This window comes from Mesoplodon mirus (assembly GCF_964341445.2).
Source record: "Mesoplodon mirus genome assembly, chromosome: 15".
Lineage (NCBI taxonomy): Eukaryota > Metazoa > Chordata > Mammalia > Artiodactyla > Ziphiidae > Mesoplodon > Mesoplodon mirus.
Window position 1 is genome coordinate 43,875,688 of NC_138991.1, and position 19,698 is coordinate 43,895,385.

A 19,698-nucleotide genomic window follows, 5' to 3' on the forward strand; every position below is an offset into this window, starting at 1 on the left:
AGGCCCCTGTCCCAAAAACCAGCCACTGACAGAAACTAAGATTTCCTGAATCTATAAACCATACAACATGATAAGTATTCTACAGGAGTAGGTACTGTTCTTCCCAATTTGTCCTTAAGGCCATCTTGCCTCACTGTTTCTTGGTTGAAACAAGATTATTTATGCATGTCTTCTTAACCTGCACTGTCGAGCTTGTTTGTTTTCCCATCTTAAAAGGAGATGGGATTAGAACTGACTTCTTAGACTCTGGGCTGTGGAACCCCTTGAAGAACCTGGAATCCTCTCTGACATCCACTTCAACAACACAGACACACACACACACAACTGTGGAGCTCAGTTCCGGGTTAAGAACTGAACCTCTGTGGCTTCTGCATTCCATGAAGCCAGAATGAGGGCCCTGCACTTCTCCTATACCGTGCTTTGAACCCTTCTCCGTTCACCTAGGCTGGGGTGTAATAGTAACTATATCAGATCTTTTTGGGTATTAAAGATCTTAGTCATAACCAACGACATAGTCCTGCCACTTCCCAAATTTCATGATGTGGACCATTTCCTGTCTGAGCTCTCTAGAGGGGAAAAAAAAATCTTCACCTTTCTGATCTCTGGACCTACTGAAACCCTATAGTCATCTGCACAGAAACTTAGTACCTTCTAGGAATTTAAGAACTTAGTCCTTTACCTTTCTCTGCACATTTGCATCTGTTGCCTACATCCAAAACAGAACTGGTGTCTAGTGCTCCTTCAAACTGTGGCCTCACTTCTGTGCCTAGCCTCACTCAGCTCTCTGTGAAACAGTCTGAAGTAAAGCAACTAGAAATTGAGGGGCCATAGAAGATAGCAAAGAGGATGTTCCAAAAGGGCTTTGACACCAAGAAGTTTGTTTAAAGACCAAGCACTTCCTCTGCGTGCAGCAAGAGACTAGGGAAGCAGAGGACTTCAAATGTCAGTTTGGGATGATTTATAAAGTTTCTAATGACAAAGTGCCAGAAAGAGTAAGTGACAGAAGAAGAAACTAGAACTGAGGACACAGCTTTCCTGGGTTCAGATTTCAACTTTGGGGACTTCCCTGGTGGTGCAGTGGTTAAGAATCCGCCTGCCAATGCAGGGGACACGGGTTCGAGCCCTGGTCCGGGAAGATCCCACATGCCACGGAGCAACTAAGCCTGTGCGCCACAACTGCTGAGCCTGCTTGCGCCCTAGAGCCCGTGAGCCACAACTACTGAAGCCGGCGTGCTGTGCTCCACAAGAGAAGCCAGCGCAATGAGAAGTCCGCGCACTGCAATGAAGAGTAGCCCCTGCTTGCCGCAACTAGAGAAAGCCTGCGGGCAGCAACAAAGACCCAACGCAGCCAAACAAACAAACAAAAACTTCAACTTCGATTCAAACCCAAAGTTCTTAGCTATGCAACCATGAACAAGTTAACCTTTTTTAGCCAGTTTCCTCCTCCTCTAAAAAAAATGCAGACAATAAGCAGCTGAGGGGTTTCAAAGGGACCATTCTGGAATCGGGGAGGTCATGTTAACTGAGGTGTAGACTTGGTGTGGGGAAGGTGCAGTCTTTTCCACTTCTAATTTCGGAGGTCCTCCACAGCAGAGATTTTTCTGAGGCCCTGGAAAGAGATCCGGACTGGAATTCCTTCACCATTGAACGAATACTTCTGTATGCCAACTGTTCCAGGCCTTGTTCAAAGTAAGCACTGCGGCTGCAAGTGTAAACAGGGCAAAGTTCCATCCCTCAGGGATTGTAATGGGGGAGGCCTGCTAAAACAGGTAAACAAAAACGTGTAACTTAAAGTTACAGGGTGGAGTCCCGGCTCAGCTCCAGTTTCCCTCACTGAGATGGGGGGACTGGACTGAGGTCCCCAACATCCCTCGCAGCGCCAATCGGCTTAGCCCACAATCACTTCCGTCCGTTTGTTGCCGACATCCGGTTCCTTGGGCTCATTTCCATTCCCAGGCTTGAGGGGGTGGGGTAAGGGCGCGGCGTGGGAGGGGGGAGTGCGTGTATGACGCCACGTCCGGCGCGCGGCGGAACTAGTCTTCCTATGCTTCCGCGGCGGGGCCGGAAGTGGAAGCGGTGGTGGCGGCGGCCCAAAGCGGAGGGAAAGAGGAAGACAGGGACCCCGGGAGCCGGAGCCGGAGTTGCAGCGGCGGTAATAGTCTGAGACCCCTCTAGGCCACCATCCCCAGCGCGGGCCCGCTGGGCTCGACGAGAGTTAGCGGGGGTGCTGCCTGGCCTGTGGGACGCTGGGGGCCCGGGAGCCGATGTGAGGGGAGGCGGGAGTGGGGAGGCCGGGCCAGCTCCAGAATCGAGTTGCCCCCGACCCTGACCCGGCGCCCCCTAGGGACACTCTGATCCGCGGGCTTGTCTTCGCCTTTCCCAGGAGACCCCTGTGCGGCGCGGAGGGGGCGGGGGCCCCGGCTCTGACCCGCGCCGGGGGGTGGGCCATGGCGGAGATCAGCGACCTGGACCGGCAGATCGAGCAGCTGCGGCGCTGCGAGCTCATCAAGGAGAGCGAAGTCAAGGCCCTGTGCGCTAAGGCTAGGTGAGCCCTGTGGCTCCGGGGAAGAGAGGCTTGGGGTTCCGGCCTGGGGCAAACCCAGCTGAGAACTTTGGGCCTGGCTCATCCTGGAAGCTTTCCTGGAGAGGAGCGGAATAGGGCCTCTTTCCTCGAGGAGCAGCCAGCCTGTTGGGGGAAGACAGACCTGGATGAAGACACTTGAAGTATTAGATGATGTGTTTTCAGTGGAGTTAGTTACAGAAAGTACTTAGGAAGCTCAGGGAAACAACCCTGTCTGTCTGGGGGGAACAGAGAACGTTTCTTGGAGGAACTTTGGGATAGACCTCGAAGAATAAGATGATAAAAGGGAGTGTCAGCAAGAACAGGAGTTCAAGGCAGAAAAGCTAAAGACTCTGTGGTTTACAGTGTTCTTTTAATTCCAATAACAACCCTAAAAGGTGGATGGAATTGATCCCATCTTACAGGTGAGGACTCTCATATTCAGCAATTAAGGGATGGATCGTGAAGCCAGTTCTCCATGTCCTGCGCCTTTTCGGGCTATAACGCAAGAAAGTGGAGTTGGATCACTCTCATATTCATTGTGGGAGCCTAGGAAATAGTAGCCAATAAGCCAGAGTAGAATTAAGCAAGGTCTGGAGGGAGGCCCAACTCAGTTCTGTGGGAAGTAGGGTGATGTAGTGATTAAGAACCAGGTTTTGGAATATGATGGCACTAGGCTGGAATCAGCTCTGCCAACTTCCTCGCTGTGTTGCTGATGTTGAGGTCTCTGAGACTCCGTTTCTTCATGTGGGGATAATAGTACTTAATAAGATGGTTGGTGCTTGGGATGGGCTTAGCATAGGCTTTGGTAAAATGTAAGTGCCGGACAAACGTTGGGTGTTACTGAAATTATTTTGTAGGAAGAGGGCAATGCTGATATGGACAGAAGTTATTAGAGAAGGATTATAAGAGAAGGTGGCCTTGAAAGGTGAAAATAATTTGGATAGCTGATGGGTGCAGGCCCAGTGAGGAAGGGCATTCCTAGCAGGATGAGAATAGGAGTGGAGCCCTGAGATGTGTGGGCAGTGGTGAGACCAGTCACCTGCCTCTGAGGAACTTTCCGTGGCTTCCACCATGCTGGAGAATTGTGGGAAAAGTGCCAGCAGAATTACCCCACATTGATGGAACAACAGGCCCACTGTTAGCCTGGCCTTGTACTGGCAAAGAACTTATATCCATTTCCTTCCCACAGCCATCCTGTGAGGTTGGAATTATTAGCCCCTTTTTACAGAACAGGAAGCTGTGACTCCTTGAAGCCTAGTGATTTGACCAAGGCCACCCAGAGAGAAAGTGGCTGTCGGGCTCTTTGCTTGGCTTTGCCCCACACAAACCTGTAACAGCCAGACAGGTCCTGCATGGATTTGGTGAACAGGCAGGGCCTGCTTTTAAATGCTCATCTGTGGCTCTTCATGTTTTCAGTCTTCATTGCTCTTTGCAGCCCTGTGGAATAGGCAGGGCATGGGGTGAGTATTTCACAGAGAGGACACTGAGCCTCAGAGAAGATAATGTCTTGTCCCTGGTCTCACAGCTGATCGGAGGGGAGCCTGGTTTTGGATCCAGGTCTTTGACCATACTCCACGCTCACTGACAGCCAGGCAGACAGACATTTAGACTCTGTGAGAGGCAGCAGGGGACTACTGAGGGGTGGAAGGGTCCTGCCCAGCTCCTAAGATGGAGCTTGGAGGTACTAGGCTCAGGCCTGAGGTGGCCGTTGTTATCCCAGGCCCAGTCTGGAGGAGGACCAACTCTAGCACCTGGCCATGGCCTCCTGAGGACCCACCAGGGGCCCAGGCTGAGGCTGGTCGTGTCAAGAGCTTTTGCTTGCTCAGAGGGTATGGAGGCTCAAAACCTTGGAACTACAGAGGCCTGGGAGCTGAATTTGCTCTTGTGAAAAACATCAGCACATTAGAACGGCCGAGGGTTTTGAATCGGGGGGGAGGGGTCTTCAGTATGAAGTATGGCTTTGTCACCTATAAACAGTGTGACCCTGGTCAAGTCACTCTACATCTCCAAGTCTGAAATCCTTACGGAGCCTGCATGAGATTCTTCATATCCAGGGACAGGGTCTGGCGCTTTGGTCGGCAGTGTTCATTGTGGAAGTGAAGGTGAGCAGGTGGGAGCCCCGAGAGGGCTGCTGATGTGCTGCAGGTGACAGAGCTGGGGCCTGCTTCCCGCGCTGTGCTGAGGCCTTGCTGGCACTGGGGCAGGTTACGACCCAGAGTCTGTGGAAGGGGCTGGTATAAAGTCTCAGGAACTTGGGTCCCCGAGGTTCCAATTCAGCCACTCTCCAGCTTTGTGACCTCGATTCTGCCCCTTTTTTCTCTAAAGCCTCAGTTTTTTTGTCAGATGAGGATGGAAAGAACCTCCCGAGTCAGTTGGAAAGGTCATTATACGCAGTCATGTGGCGGATGTTTGGCACAGGATGCCGTACAGGTGGGAGAGCCTGGCTGCGGTTTGGCCCCTGGGCCACCGCCAGCGCCTCCCGCCATCCCTGGAAGCCGGGGCACACCTCCCTGGAGCCACCTTAGTCGTACAGAGCACCCTAAGCCCAGGGAACTCCTGGTCTTGTGGGAGGGGACTGGCAGAGAGAGCGGGCTGAGCAAGTGCCTCCCACATCAGACTAGCTTGGTAAGGGCCACACTCCGGAGCAGGCTGCCTTGGTTCACTTTCTGCCTGTGTGACTGGCCGCTTTCTTCATCTGAGCCATAGGAATCATCACAGTGCCTGCCTTCGAGGGTGGTGGCTTGATTGCCTGCATCATCCATGCAGAGCTCTTACTACCGTCCTGGCACGTGGTATGAACTGAAGTGTTCACGGCTGCTGTGATCATCAGGACAAAATCTAGAAACAGGGCACTACTTACGATTGGGTGTCTGTAACGGACAAAGCAATTTCATGTCAAGCTCACTCAGGTAGAAGTAGACTGCACTGCAAGGAGAAAGGGAGGACAAAGTCCTCACTTCCTCTAAATAAATAATAGAAAAGTGTCAACAGCGTATCACTTTGAAGGTGCCTCCAACGGCCGGCCTGCCCAGGGCACCACCCCTATGACTTGGGACAGTCCAGGAGGAGGCCCCTGTGGTGGGGAGAGAGGGGCTGTAGGAGCTCGGCCAAGGGCACGGTCTCTGAGCAGAGGGCCCTGTGGAGAGGAGGAGGAGGAGGACATCTGTTTTCTGGGAGTAAGTGCTGGCTGTGTGAAAGGGAGCAGCATGGAGGGTCGAGGCCGGCAAAGTCCCAGACTCCTTGCAAAGGCTGAACAAGAGCTTGGGCTTTGGCCTGTTGGCAGCAGGGAGCCACACACAGAAGGGTCTCGAGCAGTGGGGCTGTGGTCAGGCTATCCTGGGGAAATTGCACACCTCTGACCTGCCCCCTAGAGGTTCAAGGACAGCCTCATATCCTCCCCTCCCCCGCAGAAAAGGTCAGGAATAGGGTTGGGCTGGCTCGGCTTTGGTGACCCTGGTCTTCTCCTGTCTCCAGAGAGATCTTGGTGGAGGAGAGCAACGTGCAGAGGGTGGACTCGCCAGTCACAGTGAGTACCCGCTGTCCCTCCACAGCCTGGCTTGGTCTTTTAGGCACGTGGTCATTCCCCTTAATCTTGTGGGCTCCGAGGTCTACCCCTCATCCCCGAGAGCCCCATCTTCAGGGGAGCTTTGCTAGAAGAATTGGCTGTTATGGGCAGGGTCTTTGGAGTCATTGGAGGGATGCTCTTGACCAGGGCAGAGAACTCAGTTCGGTGAGTGGTGACTCCATGTGTTCCTCTGTGTTATTAGTGACTTTATTCTGGGTGCCTGGTGGGGAGTAGGGAGAGGAGGGGGCCAGGTCCTCTGGGAGCTGCAGGTCTAGCTGGAAAGAATTGGCTCTAGCTCTTGCCCCCAGAATAGCTGGCACTCAGTGTGGGATGGGGGGATTGGGGTGGGAGAGTAGGTTTTTGGCCCTGAGAAGCAGAGGCTTAGCCGAGAGAGAGAAGGATCTTCCCAAGCAGGGGGTGTTTTGAAGGATGGCCCCTGGTAGCAGAGGCTTTCGGACTGCCGAGTTCCGACCTGCTTTCTTACTTCCAGGTATGCGGTGACATCCATGGACAATTCTATGACCTCAAGGAGCTGTTCAGAGTGAGTGTGGGGAAACAATGGGAAAGGTGACCTGGGGGGTGACTGGAAGACCCCTTTAACTGAGAGTGGAAACTTTCGAGTTTGGTGAGTGGAGTGGAGGCCAGAGGCCCCTAGTCAGGTGGGCCCATTGTGAAAGAAGGGCCTCAACTTGACTGGAAGTGGGCCACCACAGTGAGTCAGGGACAGTTTAGGACCAAGCAGAACCTTCTTCCTCCCTCCCCAGGTGGGAGGCGACGTCCCTGAGACTAACTACCTCTTCATGGGGGACTTTGTGGATCGTGGTTTCTACAGCGTCGAAACGTTCCTCCTGCTGCTGGCACTTAAGGTGGGACCCCCTGACTTCTGGACCCCAGACCTGGGCCACCTCAGGCCTGACCTGTCTGCATCCTTTCCGCCCTCATCTCCTGCTGCATCCACCCCCAACTCTTGAGCTGTGCTGCTGGTGACGGACAGATTCTGCTTGGGTGGTCAGAGAAGCTTTCCTTGACTTGGGGACATCTGGTTGGGCCCCTGGAGGATGAGGTCAGAGGGACGGCATTGTAGGGGAGGAAATAGAGGCTCATCCAGTTCAGAAAGTGACAAGGAGTTGAGTTCAGCTGGGTGCATTATCCATTGCGGGGAGAGAGGCTGTAAGGGACCAGATGACAAAGTGCTCTAAGTGTCTCGCTAAGGGCTTGGTCTGTACCTGGTGGATGGAGGGGCCGTTAGGTTTGTAGTTGATGTGAGGGGGGCAGGAGGTGGGAGAGGATTCAGCTTTGCATCCTCTGGAGGAGGGACTGGGAGTGTGTGAGGTGGATGTAACACAGTTCAGGCAGAGGTGACATGAATCTGGGCCACGGCAGTAGTGATGAGGATGGAGCGGGACTGGCAGATGTGAGGACATCTAGGAGCACGAGACAGAGCCTCGACCCCAGGCCTGGCGTGGTGCCTACCTCCAGGTTCGCTATCCTGACCGCATCACCCTGATCCGGGGCAACCACGAAAGCCGTCAGATCACCCAGGTCTACGGCTTTTATGACGAGTGTCTGCGCAAGTACGGCTCGGTGACCGTGTGGCGCTACTGCACTGAGATCTTTGACTACCTCAGCCTGTCGGCCATCATCGATGGCAAGGTAGGCCCGCCACACAGCTCCCAGGGATGGGAGAGATGGAAGAGGCGCTGGGCCTCAGCCTCCCTTCCCACCTGTCTCGCTCTCCCCTGTAGATCTTCTGTGTGCACGGGGGCCTTTCCCCCTCCATCCAGACACTGGACCAGATCCGGACAATTGACCGAAAGCAAGAGGTGCCTCATGACGGGCCCATGTGTGACCTGCTCTGGTCCGACCCTGAAGGTGAGGGCAGGAGCTCTACTCTTAGTTTAGTGAGTGACTGAGGGGGTCCTGTGGTTAAAGCAGGTGCCTTAAAGGGACAGCCCGAGCCGGTGAGTTTGGGACGGAGCAGAGCGGGGCTGGTCCTCACTGGCGTCCATGCTTGACTGCCAACTGGCTGGCACCCTTGAGGAGGAGGAGAACATGGGGAGCTGGGTGCTTTGAGCTGGGGGATTGGTGGGGATGTATGTCATTGCTCAGGGGCTTGTTGAGGACAAAATCATCGGCTCCCTGAATGTGAAGGGGCTTCTGCAGAGGTCAGACTCCCAGAATGGTAGCCCCCTGAGGACCCCTCATTTTGTGGGCCTCCTCAGCTAGTGTGGCGCAGGGCCGAGATGAAAGCCAAGCCTCCTCACCCCGTCTAGGGCTCCTGTGCTGTAACAGCGGCCTCCACTCCCTCGCTGCCCTGTTACTACCTCCCTGCCGGCTGGGCAGCCCGGGGTCACAGGTGCTGTCCCGGCGTGGTTGCTGTCAGCACCTCCTTTCGCTCTTGTGTGTACCTGTTTGGACAGTAAATTACATGGTCACCCTGATGGTGAGGTGGCTCAACTATCAGGAAATTCTTTCTTCTTTGGAGCTTATCTGCTTCAGCATTTGCTGTCCTGCCCCCAGGCTCCCTCAACGCACTCGGGCCCTGTGCTCCTGCTGCACAGGCCTAACTGGGGGAGGGGCAGGGCACTCTCCTGCAAAGGGCCGCAGATAGCCACTGATGCCCTGAAGACACCCTCTCGGCATCCCTACCCTCATCTGCCTCAGACACAACAGGCTGGGGCGTGAGCCCCCGTGGGGCTGGCTACTTATTTGGCAGTGACGTGGTGGCCCAGTTCAATGCAGCCAACGACATTGACATGATCTGCCGTGCCCACCAACTGGTGATGGAAGGTTACAAGTGGCACTTCAACGAGACTGTACTCACTGTGTGGTCGGCACCCAACTACTGCTACCGGTGAGCTGCCTGGGCTGGGAGGTCGAGGTGGGGATCTAGGCTGACCCGCTCCTTTAACACGCTGCCCTCCGACTTCCAGCTGTGGGAATGTGGCAGCCATCTTGGAGCTGGACGAGCATCTCCAGAAAGATTTCATCATCTTTGAGGCCGCTCCCCAAGAGACACGGGGCATCCCCTCCAAAAAGCCCGTGGCTGACTACTTCCTGTGACCCCTTTGGCCCCTGCCCCCTCCAGCCCCTCTGGCCCCTGGACCACTGTGACTCTGCCCTCTTCAGACGAAGGCTGGGGGGCTGTCCCCGGCTATGCTGTCCCCCCAAAAGAGGGCACTTCGCGGGTGAGGACTTTTCTGGAGAGGCTTGGAGCCTTGGCTCCATGTTCCTCCTCCCCTGTCTCCCCACTTGAACCGTGAAGTTTCCAATAATTTTGTTTTTCTTTTTTTTCCTTTTTTTTTTGTTTGTTTTTAGATAAAAATTTTGAGAAGAAAAAAAAAAAGAAAAAAAATCTAATAAAAGAAGAAAAATGGTCTTTGGGTTTGTGTCAGAATTGATTGGGGATGAGCAGTGGTGCCAGCGCAGCCTGGTAGACGTCAGGACATTGACTGCCCTGGAACCCCAGTCCTGCCAGCAAGGTGCGGCTCAGGCCAGTCAACTTGCCCAGAGCCTCCTGGTCCCCATCCAGTGACAGTGACCGCTCCTGAGGGCTTCCTGAGTGCTAGGTAGAGGGGCGGGTTCTCAGGCAGCCCTATTTAATTCTCAGAACATTGAGTGTCAAGACACTGATTCCCCCGTTTTCCGGAAGAGGAAACAGGCCCAGAGTGTTGATTTACACGCACAAGGTCAAGCAGCTGGAAATGACAAGTTTAGACTGGGGCCTGGGTCTCCTCACAGAACCTGTGCTCACACAGCCCCACTCCGGGCCGAACACCATTAGCCCAATGTTTCCAGAACACTGATGTCTTCCGAGTTTTATTAACAAAAGATAACTCTAGTCCTGAGAAGAGACTGGCTTGGCTTGCACTGGGGTGAAGGGGTAGAACTTGCCGGGCCCAAGGGTGAGGCTGGGAGGTGGGAGTGCTGGTCCCAGGTCCCATTTGGCCAGGCAGAGCCTCCCTCCATTCACACTGAGGTGAGAGCCGGGAAGGGGAAGCTGGCCCCAGCTGGACTCCCAGCGGCTTAGCCAGAGCTTTGAAGCCAGAGGGGGGTGGGAGTGAAATCAAAGTGTGAAGTGGGGTGGGGGAGGCCTGAGGCAGCCATTTGGCGTGGGGGATGGGGCCAGTGGAAGTGAGGGGGCAACAGGCCTGGGGGAGGGGAACTGGAGGTTTGTGATGGAAGACGGGGAGGGAGGCAGAGGGGCTTAGCAAAGGCTCAGTACATTGGTTTGGAGCCCACATCCAGGTAAGCCCCAGGCCCAGGGTAGGGCAGAGGGAAGGGGCCCCCTTGGAGGAAGTGCGAGGCAAAGGACGCTGGGGGTGCCGCTGCTGGGTATCCTGAGCCTGCTGGCCCGGGCTGCAGCTCCAGGAAGGCAGCTGAGTAGGGGGCTGGGCGCCCAGAGTCTGGAGCCTCAGGGAAGCTGGGGTTCCTGAAGTGCAGAGAGGTTACCAGAACAGGAGAGAGGGATCCCCAGCCTGCAACAGCCCAGCCCTGTGCCCTTGTCCCACTCACCTGGTCGGAAGGTGACCAGGGGCCCCATGGAAAGCTGCAGGGTGAAGAAGGTAGGCCTCAGCACTGGGGCCACCACAGGGAGGAGCTGGGGCCGGGGCAGCTTCCCCGGGCGCTGGGGCCTGCTCTGGATCCGACTCACGAACGTCCCCACCCAGTGTGGAATCACAGGGACCACCTGGTGCATCTAGGGAGACAGAAGGGACAGTGTGGGCCAAGGAGGATCAGCATCTCAGGCCTGGCCCCATCACCACTGGGACTACACTCACCTCCATTCCCATAGGTCGCTGTGGCTACTGGCTCTGGGCCCCGCAGTTTCCTCTTCACACGGGCGTCTCGCTCCCTGGGGAATAGTGATGATGGTGATGATGATGATGATGATGATGACGACGACGATGATGATAATGGTGATGGTGATGATGGTAATAAGAGCACTTACCAGGTGCCAGGCATTTCACCCAGGGACCCTATCAGGTAGGTGCCATTATTATACCCATTTTACAGAAGAAGAAATGGAAGGCCAGAGAATTAAATGACTCGGAAATAGCAGAGCTGGGATTTATTCCCCACTTACAACTTTCTAATGGTTTCCTATTGCATTTAGAATCCATGGAAACTCCTTCCCAAGCAACAAGGCCAGGGCATGCTCTGATCCCAGCTCATGCCACCTTGTTCACTCTGCCCATCTCCACTAGCTGCCTTTCAGCCACAACTCTGGAATCCCCGTCTGTCCCCTCTTCACCTGCTTTACTCCTTATGTCAGTTCAAGCACAACTTCCTCCAAGGAGGCCTCCTGACTTCCCACAGCACCACACGCCCTCCCTGATAACCTCTGTCAAGAGTGATGCCGTTACATTTGTTAGGGTGATCCTTGAATTAATATCTATCTCTTCTGCCTGACTCTAAGTGTCTTGAGGGCAAGGGCCAGCTCTGAAGGGGTTAGTTAGAAGCCAGTGTCCTAACGAATGAAACCTTTACAGCCCACCATAACCTGGCTACCCATCACCTCTCTCACTCCACACCCGCCATACGGCAGGCATGCTCCCACCTCAGGGCCCTGGCATGTTCCCAGATATCCACCTGGCTCCCTCCCATACTTCCTCCAAGTCTTTTCTCAAATGTCCTCTGAGTGAGGCATTTCCAGGCCTCTTAGCTAATAAATACCTCTCTCCAGTCCTTCTGATCCTCCTTGCTTGCTTTCTTTTCTCTTTAGAACTTATCCCTAACATATTATATAATATTTATTTCTCTTGTCTACTTGTCTACTCTGCCCACTAGAGTATCATCAGTTCCATGAGGGCAGGGGCTTTGGTTTGTTCACTGTTGCATCCTCACTGCCTAGAACTGTGCCTGGCACATAAGCTGGTGCTAAATAAGTATTTGTCAAATCAGTGAGTGAATACATGTTTTTACTTACATTGTGTTCCTGGCATCCAGCACAGTGCCTGGCACACAGTGGACGATTAATAAACATTTGATGAATGAACGAGTGAATGAATGAATGAATGATGCCCACCTCTTACAGTTTCTGCCATTCTCCCGGAAGCCCTTGGCAAAGGGGTTGGCTGCGATCTTCAGTTGTGTGATCTGGGGGTGCACATCCAGAGTCAAAACTCCCACAGCCTGGGCAGGGCACGCCACCCCCTCAAGCAGGGTCACTCACCCGTGGGTTCTGGTAGGCTGTCACGGAGATGAACATGGTCTCGGGGAAGCGGAAGGAGGCAACGCCCCCCCAGTGTTGGCTGCAAAGCTGGGCGGCCCGCACCAGGTGTATGCGGGGCTGATACTTATGCATGGAGTGCAAGATCAGCTGGGAGGGAAGAAACAGGAGTGACCTCCTACCCTGGTCCCACCCCCAACCCTTATCCGGGGGTCCCAGCCTGGGCCTCACGTGGCCATGGGGGTCCAGCGTGCTGTTGGTGAGCTTGACACGATGGAAAGACACAGGCTGCCGCATCCAGTGGGCACCGGTGGCAGGGGAGTCAGGATGAATGTAAACGCGGTCAGGCAGGCGGGGCTCTGCCTTGCCGCTGGGCTCCCAGCGCCGGCCCTGCCAGCGGTAGCGAGCCCCGTCCACCGGAACCACATCCAGAAGAAACAGGTAGCGGGCCTCGGGATCCAGGCCAGTGACTGATACTCGGCAAGCAGGGAACATGCGCCTGGACAGGGGAAGGGACAGGAGAGGCCTGGAGCTACCCAGTGGCCAGCGGTGGGCACAGCACCCGCAAGGGGGCATAGCCACTGGCTCACGCAGTTGTCACAGAAACCGAGGGATGCAGAATCAGAACTCAGAGGGCAGGATCTTAGAGCTATAAGCTTGTTTCATCCCATTTTACAGACGAGAAACAGGACCGACGGGTCAGGTGATCTGACCAGAGTCACACAGCAGGTTAGGAGCAGAGTCTGGACTCCTGACCCCTGGCCCCTCAAACTCCATTTGCAGAAGCAGGAGTGACACACTTTTCTTCTGGAAATCTTGCCAGGAGGCTTCTGCTCCCCACCCTGGCCTCCTCGCTTGATCTCCAGCACCAGAATCTACAGCTGCTGGACAAACTTGCTTCAGGGAAAATAAAAAGGGGACTCACCACGCTAGTGCCTGAGCTCCTGGCCTAGATAAAGACCGCACACTGACCATATCCCTGCCTCCAAGGTGACCCCTGATCCTGGCCAGACTTCCCTGATGCTGGTCAGTGGCTGGCCCTTGACCCCAGTCATAGTCTGAATGCTGACTCTAGGCACAGACTGACCCCTGATCTAGGCCACGTACTAACTTATAACCCAGCCCGACCTTCTGCCCCCGGCCCAGACTGACCTAGGACCCTTGCCATAGGTTAGTCCCTAAACCAGCCACAGACTCCACAGACTGACCCTTGACACTTGCCACAGAATGACCCCTGGTCCAGCCACAGAAGGACCCCTGGTCCAGCCACAGAAGAACCCCTGACCCAGGCCACAGTCACACTCTGAACTCAGGCAGAGCTCTAGCCTCCCTAGAAATCCCCACACCTAGCCCCATCACCGGGGACTCTGCCTTTCCCAAGAGACCCCCACCAGGAACACACTGGGTCTTCGGACCCTGGCCCAGCCCCCTCACCTCCCAGCTTTGGTGATGATCATCTCTGTTCCCACGGAGTTGAACTCTTTCCACAACTCCCGGTTCTCCAGGCTCAGGCTGACTCCAGGGAGTGGATGAAGGCCCTCTGGGGCTGGAGGGGGCGGCTCAGTGCCCAGGGTTGGGGGCAGCGGGGGTAGAGGTGGGGGAGCGGCCAGAGTTCGGGGAGCAGCCTCAATGCCGGAGAGGAAGCAATCCAGTTTGGGAGTGTCCAGATCTGGAGATGGGAGGAGAATGAGCCAGCCGAGGGCCACAGCCTCCACCCCAGTTCCCATCCAGGAGCTGCTCCTACTGCTCACCGGGGTAGCGGTAGCCCTCTGCCAGGGCAGGCGGGAAGCTGGAATCTGCTCCGGGCTGGGGGGCTCCTAGGCGGTAGCCGGTCCCCAGGGAGGGGTACAACTCTCGTGGATGGTACATGGAGTAGTCCAGTCTGGCCTCAGGTCACGCTGCCTAGAGTGCCCCAGTGCTGAGAGATGCCCCCTTTATAGCTCACAGCTCAGCCCCTTCCAGACCCAGGATCACAGCCCCTCCCCTCTTTGGGGCCCTGGAGTTAGGCTGGGGTGGAGACCCCTGGGGCCTGGAAGGGGTCCGAGAGGGGGCCGGATACCTGGGTACCCTCCCCTCCTCCCCTCCCCCCCAGGCTTCATTAGCCCCGACCCCCTGCCCCCTCATTACATAATTAACTCCTCGGCCTGATTGATCCCCGGGGCTCGACAGGGACGCAGTTTGGCGCTTCCGGCCAGCTGGTCCCCGTTCCCACGGGGGGAGCCCCGGCTAGGGATAAGCTACTGAGGGGCGGGGCCTGGACCCTGGGATGGAGCCTGGAGTCCTGGGGCAGACCTTGGCGCCCCAGGCTTTTCTGGCAGGTGAACCCCTCCCCTTCACTTGTTGGATGAGACGGACGAAGCATGACTGGAGGGAAGGAGCAGGGCTGGAGGGACGCGACCAGAGCTTATTGTTAATGCGGGGCACCGGGGACCTCAAGGAGTCCGCAGACGAGGCCTGAACTCTGGAGTCCTTCCCAGTTCCCATTCTGAAAAACCTTCAGCCTCGGCCAAGTCTCAAAAGTTTAGAGACGCCGACAGCTCGACGGTCTCTGACCGCTGACGCCCGGGTTTCCCAGAAGGTCCCGCGTTGGGGAACCCTCGGAACTACACTTCCCAGCAGGCCCAGGGCCGAGGTTTGGCGCGAAGGAGACAGGCAGGTGCCGCTGGGGCCGCTGGAAGTTGTAGTTGGGAGGAGGAGGGGCGGTGAAACCCGCGGCGCAGTTGCCTCTCAGGAGAGCTGCCCCTAGGCGGCGTCAAAACGTTTAGGCTGAGAAGATGCAGATCAGCTGAGGTCAAGGCCTAGCGAGCTAGAGTGGGCGCGGGAATCTCCACCTGCAGTGAGATCTGCCCCCGGTGCTAGAGAAGGCAGCTGAGCCCCAGGAGCGAAGGCTCCCATATTTGACCGCCGTGCCTACCACCCCATGTCTCTGGGACTCAAAAGGGAACAGGTCTATAGAGGCAGGAATCTGCATTTGAGTCCCCCCCTTCCCGGATTCCACGTGAGCCTGGGGCTGTCTCCACTCCATGGTTTTATTATGTACAAACGCTACAGAACAAGGGGAGCAGACACGTGTGGGGTAAGAGGTGCCCGGTGGGAGGAAAATTTCACAGGGCAGATGGTGCACTGGGGCCAAGAGAGCAGCACACAGGCCATATCTATAGGGCAGGCGGGGCAGGAAGGGGTTAAAAATGAGATCCAAGCCAGCCAGATCGCAGGGAGGTGAGGGGGTGTCGTCCACCTTGTCCACCTTCTGATCTCCCCCCAAGGTCACAGTGCATGCAATAAAATATATGTACAGGAGCTGGATCCTTCCTCTGCAGAGGCCCTGATGGTCCAGAGCTCCGTTCGGGTGAAGGGAAGCCAGTGGCGCCCCCTGGCGGCCAGGCAGGGCTGGAGCCACATGCATCAGGAGCAGGGGTCAGTCCCAGCCATTGTCTTTGATCATGTGGTTGAGTTCAATGATGTACTTCCCCTCTTTGTACTTCTGGCTGCTCTCGAAGGCCTGTTCCTGAAAGGAGGGGAGAGGCTGTCACCCCTGGAGCTAGGGCCTTACCAAAAGGAATAGGGGCTGGGGAGTGGATATGACTAGCCTCATTTTACATATGAAGAAACTGTCAACCAGAGAAACCAAGCCACCTGCCCACAGACGTAAAGCTGGTAAATGGCAGGGCCAGGTTTCTCACTAATAGGGGATAGACAGAACTCTCTGAATCATAGGTACTTTTTAAGTACTAATGTTGGCTCCAACAGAGAGGATATGGAAGGTTCTAAAAGATCCAGGGATGGACTTCCCTGGTGGCGCAGTGGTTAAGAATCCGCCTGCCAATGCAGGGGACACGGGTTCGAGCCCTGGTCTGGGAAGGTCCCACATGCCACGGAGCAACTAAGCCCGTGGGCCACAACTACTGAGCCTGTGCTCTAGAGCCCGTGAGCCTAGAGCCCTTGCTCCGCAACAAGTGAAGCCACCGCAGTGAGAAGCCCACTCACTGCAACAAAGATTAGCCCCCCCTCGCCGCAACTAGAGAAAAGCCCGTGCGCAGCAACGAAGACCCAATGCAGCCAAAAATTAATTAATCAATTTAAAAAATAATAAATAAAAAAATAAAAGATCTAGGGATTACAAACTGGTAGCCTGAGGGCCAATTTTGGCCTATACATGTGTTTTGTTTGGCCAACAGAGAGTTTAATAAAAATAACTTTCAAACAGTAAAATACAGGGCAGGCCACGCTCATTCCAGTTTGCCAGACTGACCCCCTCTCCAGATCTATGTTGCCCCTTTTGCAGATCCACAGCATCTGCTTGGCCCTGCAAGCACTTGAGTTTTTGATCTCTGGATCAGGCTACTTCTTTATTTTACAGAGGTCCAGAGAGGCCAAACCACCTGTCCAGGGACACAAAGCAAATCTGTGGCAGGGCCAGGGGTGAACTCAGGTCAGGGTTCTGTCTCTGCCTGGGGCGGTGCCTCACAGAGGCACCACAGCTCCAAGAGATGCCTGAGGATTCCTGTCACTTGCAGTTTCCCAAGAGCATCTTCTTTTGCTGCATCTAATCTGATCCCCGTAACAATTTTGGGTGCCAGGTGGTGGCTTTATCCTCCACTGCCAGATAAGGAAATGATGCTCAGGGTGGTGAAATCAGACCCTGAACAACAGCAGTGGCAATGAGGGCAGTGGAAAAGGAGGCTCATGGACCCAAGCTCCATGTTGCTGTGGGGTCTTGGGCAACTTCTCTGATCCTCTGAATGGCAACAGAAGCTGAGGGGTCAAGGGTTTGGAGTTAAAAAAAAAAAGACAAAACGAGGATTCTGGTCCCTATTCTGTTACTTACCAGCTGTATGACCTTGGGGAAGTTACCTAACATCTCTGGGCCTTCCTTTCTTCTTCGGTAAAGTGGAGATAATAACAGACTACCTACAGGATTGCTGTAATGAGTGAATGAGATAAAATATGCCAAGCACATAACAGTGCCTGGCACATAAGCATTCAATAAATGGTAATTCTCATTATATATCCTCATCTCTAAAATGGGAATGTTTGTGCCTGTGAGGAGAAGGAGGAGTTAAGAGAAAAATTCTAAAAGCCCTTGCAGGATGTGAGAGAAGAGAACATGGTCAGGGGATGAAAAGATAGTTTGACTTGGGTGAACTGGGCCTATACACCCTGAAAGACTACCAGATGACTGCTGTGAGGAGGAGGTGATATGAGGTCAGGTCAAAGGCTAGCCTGGGGTCAGAGGTCACTGACTCACATATTTCCAGCCCAAAGTGGTCTTGCAGTTTTCGCAGTGGATGTCAGCAACAGCATGGAGGCCTGTCAGCAGCACCCGCTCCTCGGCTGGCCCGCAGCCCACGTTCACCCTGTGGGGACACAGGGGCAGTCCCAGGGAGGGTCCCCACCATCACAAAGCCCGCCTCTAGCTTGTATCCTACTGTGTCTGTCCTTAGCATCCAAAAGAAAGGCGATCAAAGCTTCCTGCCCAAACCAGGGGACTCTGAGAGTCTCAGTATGATGCCAGGGGTCACAAGCCACAACAGAGGTCAGGGAAAGAAAGGGAGATTGAATACTCACACAGAGTTGAAGAGGTAGGCACGCCCCTGACTACCCTGGAAGGACTAAAGGGTGGGAGGGAAAAAGGAGGGGATGTCAGGGCTCTTGGTGGGGAGCTGCCAGGCAGCCCCTCTAGCCTCCCAGTCCAGCCCCAGCTGTGACCTGGTTACCTTGGAGATGAGGTCGTCGTGGTTGGCCAGGTGAGCACGGCAGTGGGCACAGCTATACCTCCGGTGACAATCATCCAAATAGGCCTGAAACGTCTTGGGCTTTGAAATCCGCACCATGGCGGGGGCCGGGGGCAGTGGCCCCACGCGGGGAGCGGCCCACGGGGAGCAGAGGGAGCCCAGTGCCTGCAGCGGAGGGAGTGGGTTGTCAGGACCCGGGCCACACACATGCAGGCATGCCCTGGACCACGGGGACTCTCTCTGTCACACTTGGCTGCTGTCTCCTCTCCCTAGAGCCAGCAGCCTCTCCAGGGGCCAGAGCTATCTGAGTTTTGACTCACTGAGGAGTCCTCAAGTTGCATCAATGGGGAAACTGAGGCTAGGAGGAGCCCAAGATGAGTCACCCACCTGCTTTCAGCCTCACTCCCGCTGACCTGGCAACTGAAGCTGGAGGAAGGGGCTCTAGAGTGGATGAGCTGTCAGCTCTCCGTTTAGGGGGAACATGGAGGGGGTTAGGAATTGTATGGTCCTTAGGACCTCAGCTGAACTGCCGGAGGTGGGGACGACTTCACTTGAGGCACAGGGAGTTCACCTGGGGAGAGGATGCCTCACCCTCCTGGAGAAGGCAGGAGGCCTCAGTGAAGGTGGGGGGTCACCTAGGAGGGGACGGGCTCTTACCTGGGGGCGCTGAGGCCTTGTCTATGCCGAGGGGATCTTACCTGCATCGCGGAGCCTTACCTGAGACCCTAGGGCTCACCTGGGGCGCGGGGACGAGGGGCGGGCGCCGGGGGGGAAGGGGGCAGTGCTCGCCGCGGGGGCGCGGGGCGACGCGCAACCCTGACTTTGCGGGCCTCACCTCGCCTGGGCGCGCGGGGGTCCAGTCCGCCGGGGTGGCCTGGCCTGCGAGTGGGGGGCGCTCCTGGTGGGCGCCGTCCCCCCCCACCCCGGCCCGGGTTCGCAGCCTCCGCGACTTGTTTACACCGAGACCAGCTGCTGCCGCCGCTGCGGCGGGAGGGGGAGGGGGAGAGCCTCTGGTCCCGGCGGCCGCTGTGGCCAATCGGCGTGCAGTATGCAAATGAGGGGGCGCGTCACACAGCGGCCAGCGCAGGCCTGGGCTGCCCTTCCCCCCTGCTCCTGGCTCAGGCCGGCCCGGAAATGCGGTTGCGGCCCGAAACCCAGCCGGCCGGCCCCACGGCCGGGGCCTGGTAGCCCCCTTTTCCTCCCGCGGTCCTCGAAGGGACGAGGATCTGAGGCACCTGACCTGACGTAGGGTTAGGAAGGAGATGGTGTCTGGACGCACGCCCCGGGAAATAATAGTCAAAATTATCTGCGTTTATCCACCGCCCGTGCCCTACTCCCTTAATCCCCGCAGCAATCCTAGGAGGCAGCTTCTGCTATTGTTCCCATTTTACCGGGAAACTGAGGTCCACAGAGGTCTAGCAGCTCTCCAAAGCTTATTCAGCTGATAAGAGGTGAAGCTGAGATTCTCACTTTGGCCCGATTCTATGGTTCTTGCCACAGCATCAGGGCCAGGTTTTTGGATGGGAAGAGCTAAAGGTATCCATCTGTGTTAGAACCCTGGGAGCCAGCGCCTCAGAACAAGCCGATTCCTACTGTTGTGCATCACCTCCTCCCGGCACTCTCCTCTGATGTCCTGCCCATCCAGGCTGGGTTAGGTTTGCTT

At 55.8% G+C, this 19,698-nt stretch overlaps 3 protein-coding genes across 4 annotated transcripts; 1 reads left to right on the forward strand and 2 right to left on the reverse strand.

The window, feature by feature from the left end:
- The first annotated feature begins 2,042 nt into the window (after nt 1-2,042).
- On the forward strand, nt 2,043-9,506 carry PPP4C (protein phosphatase 4 catalytic subunit). 2 transcript variants are annotated; one of them, XM_082644403.1, is made up of 9 exons: nt 2,043-2,152; nt 2,384-2,545; nt 6,038-6,089; nt 6,619-6,669; nt 6,893-6,994; nt 7,608-7,781; nt 7,874-8,000; nt 8,793-8,982; nt 9,062-9,506. In XM_082644403.1, the coding sequence occupies exons 2-9, from the start codon at nt 2,448-2,450 to the stop codon at nt 9,189-9,191; spliced, it is 924 nt and encodes a 307-aa protein (XP_082500529.1). In that variant the 5' UTR covers nt 2,043-2,152; nt 2,384-2,447; the 3' UTR covers nt 9,192-9,506. The 2 variants fall into 2 exon arrangements, with proteins under 2 accessions (XP_082500529.1, XP_082500530.1); XM_082644404.1 differs by lacking the exon at nt 2,384-2,545.
- A 500-nt stretch (nt 9,507-10,006) lies between these two features.
- Nucleotides 10,007-14,184, reverse strand: TBX6 (T-box transcription factor 6). The gene is made up of 8 exons (XM_082643506.1): nt 14,052-14,184; nt 13,735-13,969; nt 12,532-12,799; nt 12,304-12,450; nt 12,157-12,227; nt 10,910-10,983; nt 10,644-10,827; nt 10,007-10,560 (listed from the first exon to the last, which is right to left on the reverse strand). The coding sequence occupies exons 1-8, from the start codon at nt 14,167-14,169 to the stop codon at nt 10,347-10,349; spliced, it is 1,311 nt and encodes a 436-aa protein (XP_082499632.1). The 5' UTR covers nt 14,170-14,184; the 3' UTR covers nt 10,007-10,346.
- A 1,126-nt stretch (nt 14,185-15,310) lies between these two features.
- YPEL3 (yippee like 3) lies at nt 15,311-19,029 on the reverse strand. The gene is made up of 5 exons (XM_082644465.1): nt 18,871-19,029; nt 18,018-18,200; nt 17,869-17,912; nt 17,549-17,657; nt 15,311-15,808 (listed from the first exon to the last, which is right to left on the reverse strand). Exons 2-5 carry the CDS (start codon nt 18,132-18,134, stop codon nt 15,719-15,721), a joined length of 360 nt encoding a protein of 119 aa, XP_082500591.1. The 5' UTR covers nt 18,135-18,200; nt 18,871-19,029; the 3' UTR covers nt 15,311-15,718.
- Nucleotides 19,030-19,698: the final 669 nt, after the last annotated feature.

Excerpts from the sequence above, each read along its gene's own strand:
- PPP4C (XM_082644403.1), top strand. The coding sequence starts at position 2,448 with ATGGCGGAGATCAGCGACCTGGACCGGCAGATCGAGCAGCTGCGGCGC. Across the intron at positions 6,670-6,892 it reads ACCTCAAGGAGCTGTTCAGA|GTGGGAGGCGACGTCCCTGA; the intron begins GTGAGTGTGGGG and ends CTCCCTCCCCAG. Across the intron at positions 8,983-9,061 it reads GCACCCAACTACTGCTACCG|CTGTGGGAATGTGGCAGCCA; the intron begins GTGAGCTGCCTG and ends TCCGACTTCCAG.
- TBX6 (XM_082643506.1), bottom strand. The coding sequence starts at position 14,169 with ATGTACCATCCACGAGAGTTGTACCCCTCCCTGGGGACCGGCTACCGC. Across the intron at positions 10,984-12,156 it reads AATGGCAGAAACTGTAAGAG|GGAGCGAGACGCCCGTGTGA; the intron begins GTGGGCATCATT and ends ACTATTCCCCAG. Across the intron at positions 10,561-10,643 it reads CCTGGTCACCTTCCGACCAG|GAACCCCAGCTTCCCTGAGG; the intron begins GTGAGTGGGACA and ends TCTGCACTTCAG.
- YPEL3 (XM_082644465.1), bottom strand. The coding sequence starts at position 18,134 with ATGGTGCGGATTTCAAAGCCCAAGACGTTTCAGGCCTATTTGGATGAT. Across the intron at positions 17,658-17,868 it reads GCCTACCTCTTCAACTCTGT|GGTGAACGTGGGCTGCGGGC; the intron begins GTGAGTATTCAA and ends GTGTCCCCACAG. Across the intron at positions 15,809-17,548 it reads CCACTTTGGGCTGGAAATAT|GAACAGGCCTTCGAGAGCAG; the intron begins GTGAGTCAGTGA and ends CCCTCCTTTCAG.